Consider the following 11327-nt stretch of genomic DNA (forward strand, 5'->3'; position numbering starts at 1 on the left):
TTTCTGAGGAAATCCGTTTCCTCAGAAATTGACAGGGGGATCTTCACCCCTACTCTGTTTGCTCTCCCATAGGCTGCTTTTCTTTGGAAAATTCAATGTCAAGACCTGCATTTTCATCCTCTGGGATTTGAGATTCTGCACACCCATGTCATGAATTCCACTCAGTGAAGCTAAGATCAAGTGTTAGTGTATTAAGAGCAAGGTTATTTCCAGTCAAAGATAAAGTGTCCAGCCTCAGACTATTGTGCTTTCTTAGATAACACTAAGAGCTGAAGGCCTGAATATCAAAGCTAAAGGAGACATGACGGTCCAAGAGCAAGCACGGAAATACCTCAGTGAGGAGCTAAAGGGCTTCATGAGAACAGCTGAGAAAATAGGCTGGTGGCTTTTAGGCTGAAGCATTCCAGTCTCTGTGGGAAAGCCAGATTGGATTTGTGCAAGAAATGGATTGTCTTCATTCCAGTGAGGGCTGGAAGAATTAGTAGCTGATCATTAAGGTGTCTGGTCTGAGTCTTAGAGCTATTTATACATTCAAGACTGTGACTTAACACAGAATGCCTGATTAAATCCTATTGCCCCTGTTCCATGTATTTTGACAGGTACATGAGTGCCCAACTTTGGGTCTGGCATTTTCTAGCAGTCAGCTCTGTATAGACACTTGGTGATCCTCAGTAGTCAACAGGGATGAGCCTGATCACCTATACTCCTCCCTGAGGGAGCAGGCACTGTATGCTCCTTGATGCTCGGTCCAGCAGACACCATCCATGCCCTCCCTCATAGCATTCCTTGGGAAATAATTCAGATAAGCTGCTTCAGAGGGCCAAGCCAAACAAGGGGATGAAAACCAAAGTCCTGAGGAGAAAGTCACCCCTTGTCTGGTCCTTGGCATCTCCAGGCTAAGTGACCCAAAAGGAAGAATAAGAAAGGCCTCCCATCACTGCATTTATACACTTGCCACATGCAGAACCACCTCCTCCATGAGGACATGGATACCAGGGGTGAGCTACCTATGCAGGGCCTGCTGGGCTCTCAAGGATCGCAGTTTGCTGCCCTCAGCTGATGGGCATACAGGCTGGCAATGTGCAATGCTTGGGCTCTGCTGCCTTCCTGCTGTGGATTTTATTTCTGCTCCAAAGGAGTTCTGCCCCCCCACCCCCCCTCATGATAGCTTTTGGCTTTACAGTATATAAGGGCATTGTCTTAGGACCAAGGACAAGAGTCAAAAAGAACTCTGTTAGATGTAAGGAGTCAGTGATGTGATGTGGCCCTAACATGTCGGGTGGGGTCTTTTCACAAGATACTATGAAGACCTCAAGTCCCAACCTAGGCACCTTTTCTTCCTTGGTGCCCTTTGGGCTGGCTGGCCAAGACTGGCAAAGCTAAAGCTGTTCAGTTGTTTGTTTTTTCTTTTTCCCAAGTCTCACTAAACGGCTCAAATTGGCCTCAAATTTAGGCTTCCCTTACCTCAGCCTCACAAGTACTGAGATTACAGGTATGTACTACCACCTTCAGCTGACTTCCTCTTCTTAATCCCCTCCCTCAAGCTGTTTCTACAGGAAATGGGATTAAAGTGAGAAAGATATGGATTAATTAGGACACAATACAAATCTGAATAAAAAGTACAAAGTGCTCTAGAGATAGATCCCAAAGGCATCGAGAAGGGTTAGAATGAGGGGTCTGCCTTATGCAGGGTTCTGGCACCCTGTGAAGGCAACAAAAATGCCTGGCCCTCACTCATTAGACTCAAAAATAACTACTTCCTAGTTTTCTTTTTTTTTTTTTATGGTACTGGAGATTGAATCAGGGACTTACACATGCCAGACAAGCTCTCTACCACTGAGCTATGTGCCCAGCCCTCTAGAAATGTTTGCTTTGAAATAGGGTCTAGATAGATTACCCAGGCTGGCATCAAACGTTTGATCTGCCTTAGCCTCCAGGTAGTTAGGATTAAAGGTGTACACCACTACACTCATTAGCTATTCTATTTAAAACCCAAGCTTGTCAAACCTATGCTTAAATGTCTTAGGAAGAAGCCCCCTCCTGTTAAAAGAGTAGGTCTCCATAGCACCAGAAGCTGCCTTTCTTCCCCAGTGAAGCCATTCCTCACAAAAATGGCTTTTTACCTAAGGTGTGGGTCCATGCACCCCACAGCAGAAGCATCTTCCTGTTGGCAGGAAGGAAGACCTTCTGGAAGTGTTGGGGCAAGAGGCCCTGATAGGCCCTCTGACCTCCCAGGCAGGGCCCATCACCTTTGCATGCTGCACTGGCTGCAGCTGGCAGCAGCAGGGGTTGGCTAGTGGGGTTGGAGGGCTCCGCAGGACGGCAGGGCTTGTCAGTCTCGATGGGTAGACTGGTGGCCAAGCTGCCTGTCATCGTAAGTACTGTAGCGCTTGACGTGGATGCGGCGCACTCGGTCCCGGAGTTCAAAAGTCTCCTCATCTTCACTGGGAGAAGCCTGGCTGTGACTCCGACTTGTGGCCTCCAATAAGGAGTTGTCGGGGACACGGGGGGTCTCATAGAGTAGGACGTTCAGTGTCTCCTCATAGATTCGGGCCTCTGGGAATTCCACCTGGAATGAAGGAGACAAGACTGAGGTCCCATCTTGGGGAGGAGGGTCCCTTGGCTCTGTGTACCTCCACAAGGTTGGTGACCTCACAAGGCCAATGGCTCGTTAATGACAGAGGGCAGGTCTCCTGAAGGAGTATATCATGAGGGGATATACTCTATGACTTGTCTAATGTGTACATAGCAGCTCAGACCCCATTACCACTGAAAAAGAAAAGGAACACTTTGGCATTTATGAGGGAAGACTAAGCATTTCTGTTGTCTCTACAGGATGCTAGGAGCTTGTCCATGCCTCATGCTAATACAAGAGTAATGACTAGTGTGCACAGACACAGCTCTACCATTTACTAGCTGGGAGGCCTTTGGGCTAAGCTTTCTGGGCTGCAGTTTCTGTATATACAAAGTGACAATGTTTTTTTTGGTAGTACTGGGGTTTGAATGTAGGGTTTGTACTTGTTAGGCAGGTACTTTACCACTTGAACCATGCCCCCAGATGTTTTTTGTTTAGTTATTTTTTCAAATGGACCCTTGCTTTTTGCTCAGACTGGCTTAAACATGATCTAATAGAAGCTTCCTAAGTAGCTAGCATGATAGGGCACCAAACATCATGCTCAGTTTTTAATTAACTGAAAGGAGGTCTTGCCAACTTTGTTTGGGCTGGCCTCAAACCTCAATCCTCCCTGCCTCCTAAGTACCTAGAATTACAGTTATGAACTGTCATGCAGGTTGTTTTTTTTGCACTCTACCACTAGGCCAACCTCCCGGCCTCCAGGTTTTGTTTTTGTGAGACATAGTCGTCACAGGCTGGTGGAGCTATGTGCCAAGTATCATGTAGCTTATTATGTAACCCTGTCTGGCCTCAAACTTACATTCCTCCTGCTTGTGCCTTCTGAATGTGGGTGTATACCAGTATACCTGACTAATATCTACCCTGAGTTGTCATCATCACAAGAAAGACGTAAACTACTTCATGTAGGAGAGAGCTTAACACACAGTCAATAAACAACTGCACAAATAAAAAGGAACTGCTACTGCGCAATGGTGGCACACGCCTACAATCCTAGCTACTCAGGAGTCTGAACTCTGAGGGTCAGCAGGATTTCTGAGCAGCATTCTAATTTGAAAGCCCAAACTATGGCCACTGTATCCCATTGCTTCCTTTAAGATTCCTTCCATTGTTACATCTCATGTTTGTAAAAGAGAAAACATTTAAATGGTTCATCTATCATTAGCAAATGTCAGACAAGTGGTAGAAACAGAATTTCAAACGATTTGTTGTCACTGCAACAGGAAGTTTCTTGCTGGTGAGTGGGCTCTCTTGGCAGTCAGAAACGAACAATTTCTGTCTGTTCTTTGTTTCTGTCTTTGTCCTAGCCAGTACCAGCATAGCATGTTTGGGTAAGAATGCCGAATATGTAGCCAGGCCTGTGATCCTACCTACTCAGGAGGCTCAGATCTGAGGATCATGGTTCAAAGCCAGCCCTGGCACTGAAGACTGTGAGACTCTTTCTCTCCAATTAATCATTAGAAAACAGGAAGTGGGGCTGGGGCTCAGGGATAGGGTGGTAGCCCTGAGCTGAAGAGCTCAGGGACAGTGCCCAGGCTCAGAGTTCAAGCCCCATGACCTCCCCACCCCCATACACACACAAAAAATGCGGAATATGTATGTGGCCCTTTTTTGTTCCTTGTGGGAAAGTCGGTGTCTGTCTCTCCCCACTCTCCCCACCCCCTGCCAATCCTCTCCCTGACTGTGGTGTGTCTGGCCTCTGGTCAGAGGAAGGCTCCATACCTTGGTCTGCTTCTTCTCTGTGGCGTACACGATGGAGGTACAGCATACCTCTGCCAGCTTCCGACCCTGGCCATAGAAAGACCAGCAGCAGATCTCATCACCGATGACGTCCTTGATGAAGAGTACTCGGCCGTTGAAGCGCAGGGAGAGTTTGTCAAAGAGCTCGATGTTCTTCAGCAGGTGGTCATCAGAGTTGCTGAAAAACCCATGAAGTCCAGCAGGCCTGGGAATGAGGTACTGCCACAAGAGGGGCTGGGCCCTCTTCTCCCTGTCCCTGCATTGCTGCTGATAGGAAGGTTCTGGGGCGGGGTGGTGTGTGAGTGTGTGTGTATGTGGCCCCTCTAGGTTGGGGGCTTATGAGGAAAAAGGATCCCATTGACTTTCGATTACAGTGGGGAGAACGGAGGGATGCAGTTGTGCTGCTGCATCAGCAGGCAGTGATCCCTTGTTGCTGTGAGGGTGACACTGACCGTGTGCCTGCCCACAGGGAGTCACTGGAAGTCTGCATCCACCTGTGTACAATGGACTGCTGTGGGTCACAAGGGAAGTCAGTCTAGTGCAAGTCCACAGGCTGCAAGAGGCTTAGGACTCCGGGATCACTGGCTTCTTAGCATCCCTCCTCCACCGGCCAGGACTGAACACACCTGGCACACTCCTGATGTGTGACAAGGTAAGGGCTCGTTTACATTCCATTATCTGTATCCCGACCTGGACCCTGTGCCAAGTTCCAAATGCCTCTGCCCCAACTGCCCTCTACTCCTGTTTGTCACTCTTAGTAACACTGCCCTCTTGCCGGTACGCAGCTTCCTTTGAATCTGCTGTCTGAGGTTCCCTCAGTCTGCTCAGCCCTGTTAGCTGCACTCGAAGCCCTCCTCCGGACCCCTACCTGGTGTAGGAATACTTGTTGTTGCTTCTATTGTACAGCAGCTTCACCACGGGCTGTGAGGGAGGAGAGAGTGAGGACGGGGCTAGGGTCTTGGCAGCCCCTGGCCATCGCCCTCCACACTCCCCATACCTTGGTGGAGGACTCGATGAGCCTGTCCTCCTCCCTCAGGGATGTGATGATGGGGATGTTGCACACAGGCTGGTAGGAGCCCTTCTTGTCCTGGGTAACACACACAGAGCGGAGAGTCTTCTGTAGGATCTCTAGCTAGCCAGGCTTAGCCAGGCACGCCCAACCCATTCTATCATGGCTAGCCTGTGCTTGGTAAGAGGCATTAGAGATCATGAGGCCCTTGGCAACAGATACCCCATTTCCAGAAAACCTGCAATCCACATAGCAGGCCTGAGAACTAGAAGCAGAGCCTGCCCACACTGCCAGTGTGAACTCCTGTCTGCTGGGTGGCTGGGCCTGTTCTGACTTGATTTGCACCCACCAACCTCATCTCCCACTCAACCTGCCACCCCCTCTCTGTTGCATACCTGCAGGGCACTCTGGCACATGTTCACTAGCCCCTGAATGAGGTAATATTTTGCTTCAGCCATCAATTCCTTGATTTCTTGACGGTTTTGAGGGAGGGTGATGGTGTCATCTCGGAGGTAATTCAAAATGGTGCCAAAATGCTTTCCACATCGGTCTATGAGGATCCAGCCTAGGAGTTCAGATTTCCCCCCACACACCCCCCGAATTACTGTTAGTATTGAGTGCCTCAACAATAAGAAAGACCAGCTGGGTGCCAGTGGCTCACACCTGTAATCCTAGCTACTCAGGAGACTGAGATCTGAGGATCGTAGTTCAAAGCTCGTCTGGGCAGGAAAGTCCATGAGAATCTTATCTCCAATTAACCACCAGAAAACTGGAAGTGATGCTATGGTTCAAAGTGGCAGAGCTATAGCCTTGGGGACTGCCCAGGGCCCGAGTTCAAGCCTCACAATTGACCAAAAAAAGAGCACCTGATGAGTCAGGCAGCCTGTGGCAGAAAAGGAGATTCATGAACAGAAAGCACAGAGTCCCGGGGGGGACTAGAGAGGGAAGGGACTGTCACACTGCTCTTCACCCCCTTCCCTACATTTTAAAAGTAGAGGTCTTGTCCCTGGACATACAGCCTCCTGGGGGCAATTTCAAAGGTGGAGAAGTGTTTTTGTGTTCTAGATCTGAGACCTAAGCTGTGCCCTGTGATTAATTCCTTAGGACTTCCCCTCCCCACCCCACCCCGCCTGCCCAGCCCCCACGCATCACCTTCTTTGTCTGTCAGCACCTCCATGCGCCCGCTGAACATGGCCTTGAGCATGGTGTCGTGCCGGGTGAGGGCCCGCACAGTCGTGTAGTACAGGGAGCCACCGACATTGAGCTGCACGTACTTGTTGCCCAGGCCGCCTCCCTTGAAACCACTTAGCTTGGGCTTGGCTCCTGAGGCCGGGCACAGACAGGTGTCCCCAGACATCTCCCGCTGCAGGTAGATCACCACACGGCAGGAGGTAGGCTTGGAAGGCTCCGCCGTGGTGGAAGTGGTCAGAAGTGAGCGGCTGATGGAGGCCAAAACCTCATACTCTCAGTGCTGTGAGCAGGGGCAGACAACACAGCAGTCAGCACAACAGAGCCCTTAAACAAGGGGGCGACACTATCTCCTTGTTCTGCCCAGGCTAAGTCCCTAGGAGACCGCAGGAAACAGTTTCCTGCTGCTCCTTGTCAGGGAGGCCTCTCTGGGAACAGTCTCTCACTAAGTGATCTTAGTCACCTCCCCCCCCCCCCCCCCCCACCATTCCAGACTTGACTCAGCTTTGAATGACAAGGAAGACAAACAAATCCTTAGACCCAGTCAGAGAAATCCCAGGAACAGCTTGTCCTAGGAGTCACCAGAAAGATTCTAAATAGTCACAAGTTTCTCTAGATCCCACACTTTCAGTCCAATCTATTAGGAATCTAGCCAGCCTCGGAGTTTCCCTGGAGTCTGAAGGACGACAGGATGTATTTCCTTTCTGAAGGGTGCAACCTCAGGAGTAGCCTGCACCAGGCCTGGTTAGGGAAGGAAAGTGAGTGTGGCTTCAGGAGGTGGCCGGCCAGCATGCCTGGCAGGAGTTACTTGGGCTCCCCTTGGGCTTTCCCCCTTTCTTGGCATCAGTCTTGCCCCAAGTTCCTGAAATTGTCACCATTTTTTCAAGGCAGAACAACTACAGGATGGCTATTTTTGCTGCTTTTTCCTGAGAGGTAGTCCAGCCCTGTCTCTTCCTCTCTTCACTCCCAGTAAGAATGGGGAGAAAAAGACAGGTCCAGATGATAAATCCAAACATGATTAACTAACGTGAAAATGGAAACACTAGCAAGCTCACAGATCTAAGGTTGTGAGGCAAACAAACCAAGGTCACCCTTGGCATTTATTCCACTTCCAGCCCTCTTTTGATGAAACGTAGTTGCTTCTAGGTTCTGAATCCATGAACTTAAGCAACAGGAGATTGAAAAATATTTTAAAAACTGCAACTTCACTCTACATGTACCATTTCTTGTAATCGTCTCCTAAACAATATAGTGTAATGATTATTTACATTAATATTACACCTCATATATTTACACTGTATATTTTCTTTTTCTTTTTGCTTTGGGTCATTTGAATTTAGGGCCTTGCATGCTATTGGCCTGGTAGTAGGCTAGCACTCTACCACTTGAGCCATGTCTCCAGGCTTGCTTCTTGCTAGTTATTTTGGAGATAGACTCTCATAGTCTTTTCTGCCTGGGTTGGCTTCCAACAGTAATCCTCCAGATCTTATCTTCCCGAGTAGCTAGGATTATAGGTGTGAGCCTGGTTACATAGTCCATTTTCATAAACATTTACATTACATATTATAAGCCATCCAGACATGATTTAAAGTGCACAGGGATGTGCACAGGTTGCGTGTAAACATACCATTTTATCATTGGGTCCTGGAGCCAATGCTCTGCAGATACTGGTAGACAACTGTATTATGTTCTGGCTATCTAAAGAGTTATTAGACTGAGCAGGTACGCTGAAACCTCCTGAAACCCCAGCATGCAGGTATGCTGAGTCAGGGGGATCTTGGGTTGGAGGCCAGACTGGGCTACATAGACAGATATGGTCTTTAAAAGAAAAAAAAAAAGGAGCTGGGAGCGTAGCTTAGTGGTAGAATGCTTGCCTAGCATGCACAAAGCCCTGGGTTCAATTCCTCAGTACCACATACACAGAACAAGCCAGAAGTGTTGTTGTGGCTCAGGTGGCAGAGCACTAGTCTTAAGCAAAATGTGTCCAAGGACAGTGCCTAGACACTGAGTTCATGCCCCAGGACTGGCAAAAAAAAAACAAAACAGGGCCGGGAGTTTGGCCTAGTGGTTAAAGTGCTTGCCTAGCATGCACGAAGACCCGGGTTCGATTCCTCGGTACCACATACATAGAAAAAAGCCGGAAGTGGTGCTGAGGCTCAAGTGGTAGAGCTCTAGCCTTGAGAAAGTCCAAGGACAGTGCTCAGGCCCTGAGCTCAAGCCCAGGACTGGCAAAAAAACAAAACAAAACAAAACAAAACAAAAACCACTAAAATTTGCTGATGAAAAGGTACAATAGCTAATATTCACTGTAAGCTTACTGTGTAACTGTTACTACTTTATACATTTAGTCTACCCACTGTTACCCAGTAGGTAACCATGCAACGATACTATGCTTGCTTCAAGCTGTTCAAAGAACACCAGTGTTAAATAAGATTTTTTATTTTGGTCGGTCATGGGGCTTGAACTCTGGGGTTGGGCGTTGTCCCTGAGCTCTTCAGCTCAAGGCTACTGCTCTACCCCTGGAGCCACAGTCCCACTTCCAGATTTCTAGTCTGTTGGTCTTTAGTGCCTGCCTGGGCTGGGTTTGAACCTTGATCTTCAGGTTTCCACTTCCTAAGTAGCTAGGATTACAGGCAGGAAAAAAGACTTTAGGAACAGAACTAAGGTCATGGTGGCTGGTACACAGAAAGCAGGGGGAAGCTGGACTGATGCTGAAGTAAGGGAAGGGAGGTGCTAGATGACAGTGAGGGGCTTTATTTTATTTGTAATATAGTAGAGGAACTGATTGGAAAACTTTACACAGGGGAGTAATATGAGCTGATTAATGATTCAAAGATAGTTATGGCTGCTGTGTAGAGAAAGGATGATAAAGGGACATGAGAGGAAGTGGGAAGGTCACCAGCATTCCAGGGAAGAGATGAAGTCTTGGACCACAATGGTAGTGATGAAGACAGAAGGAAAAGTAGAAAAAGCCCATAAACATGAAGGTCATTTCTGGTTGTGCATCATCTTTTATGTGGGCAATCCAGAAACATGGTAGCTACTTCTCCAAGTTCACTGCTGTCCTCCCCTAGAGGTTCCATGCACATTTTTTTTTGCCAGTCCTGGGCTTGAGCTCAGGGCCTGAGCACTGTCCTTGGACTTTCTCAAGGCTAGAGCTCTACCACTTGAGCCTCAGCACCACTTCCGGCTTTTTTTTCCTATGTATGTGGTACTGAGGAATCGAACCCAGGTCTTTGTGCATGCTAGGCAAGCACTTTAATCACTAGGCCAAACTCCCGGCCCATCCATGCACATTTTTTTTTCTCTTTCTTTCTTTCTTTTATTAATTTATGTTTTGCCAGTCCCGAGGCTTTAACTCAGGGCTGGATACTGTCCTTGGCATTTTTTGCTCAAGGCTAGTGCTCTACCACTTGAGCAACACTTCCAGTTTTTTCTGTGTATGTGGCACCAAGGAATCAAACCTGGGTCTTCCTGCATGCTAAGCAAGCACTCCACCGCTAGGCCACGATCCCGGCTCCTCATGCACATTTTAACTAGTTAGCACATATCAATTTGCTAGTCTGAATATGTCCCTGAAAAGACTGAGAAGGGTCTCTGGGAAGAAAGTTGAAGGGAAGATCAGGAAGGGCGCCGAGGAAAGTGAATTCCTCGAGGTTTGTCCTGGATACTTTCCTTTGAGTCAGGAGACTGTCGGCATGCACCAGTAGAATGGATAGGATCCTCTAACCTTCTTCCCCTACTCACCTCAAAGGATTAAAACTCACCGTTTTAACGGGTTTTAGCAAGTTCCTTATGTACTTCGTGGCCTGTCCCAATTAACCCAGGATCAAGGAAAGCACACAACCGTTTTTTGCCAAAGGAGGTGATTGGCGGTGGGAGAAAGACAAATTCCGGTGCTAATCCTTTTTTTCCCCCCACAAAGCAATTGTCTAGAGCTCCTGGATGACGTCAGGACGGATTCCACCCAGGCCAATGAGTTCCAGGAATCCCGTGGCAGGTGACGCCCCAGAAAGACATTCCAGCGGGAACGAAGTTTCCACCGACGGCCGCAGGGCCCTTCCTTCCGGGCTTCAAGGGTGGCTATTTAGGGATGGCTAGTTAGGCGGGGGGCGGGGGGGCGGACCCGTTTCGCTGTTGGTACCCTAAGCAGAACAAAGGACAAACCACCACGACGGCGGGAGGAAGTGGGGTCCTTCCCACACGAGGGGCGGCAGGACCGCGGAGGTACCTCCGAGCTTGACTAGAGAGGGGAGAAATCCTAGGCTCCACGCAACGAGTCGTGGAGAAACTCAGGGACACCGCGCCCCTCTCGAGACTAGTGCAGGATGTTCTCACGCCTGCACGCCAGTTCCGACGCTACCCCGACTGGAGGCCCGGGACTTCCGCCTCCCCCACGCTCTGGCCCTAGCACCCGGCCCCTCCTTCCCCTACGGCCTCTGCAGGCTGGTCTCTCACCGTTCTCCGGGGTGCCTCTCCTCCCCACCGAGTGGCGAGCGGACTCTGTACCGCCCCTGGACCTGTGGCCGCCCGTCCGCCAGCAATCCCGGCTGTGAGCTCACATCCTGCGCCGGACGACTCCTCCTGGAGTAGCAGCCCAGCCCTGACCTCCCGGGAAGCGTGGGACTACAAGGCCCGGTGTACCCCGCACGGACCAGGGGGTGGGGTTAGAATCCATCGGAAGTCCCGCCTCGTGTGCAGCTACTTCCGGTGGTCTGGCCGGCGCCAAGTCCGCAGGGTCACGTAGTCCTCTCGGGA

The 11327-nt window shown here is 49.5% G+C and overlaps 1 protein-coding gene across 1 annotated transcript; it reads right to left on the reverse strand.

Moving 5' to 3' along the window:
* Positions 1 to 1161: 1161 nt before the first annotated feature.
* Positions 1162 to 11320, reverse strand: Tnfaip1 (TNF alpha induced protein 1). Its single transcript, XM_090350620.1, has 7 exons — positions 11028 to 11320; positions 6534 to 6852; positions 5777 to 5946; positions 5370 to 5459; positions 5241 to 5293; positions 4355 to 4550; positions 1162 to 2569 (listed from the first exon to the last, which is right to left on the reverse strand). The coding sequence occupies exons 2-7, from the start codon at positions 6736 to 6738 to the stop codon at positions 2333 to 2335; spliced, it is 951 nt and encodes a 316-aa protein (XP_090206746.1). The 5' UTR covers positions 6739 to 6852; positions 11028 to 11320; the 3' UTR covers positions 1162 to 2332.
* Between the last annotated feature and the right edge of the window lie 7 nt (positions 11321 to 11327).

Source organism: Megascapheus bottae, chromosome 17 (genome assembly GCF_031878675.1).
Source record: "Megascapheus bottae isolate mThoBot1 chromosome 17, mThoBot2.hap1, whole genome shotgun sequence".
Classification (NCBI taxonomy): domain Eukaryota; kingdom Metazoa; phylum Chordata; class Mammalia; order Rodentia; family Geomyidae; genus Megascapheus; species Megascapheus bottae.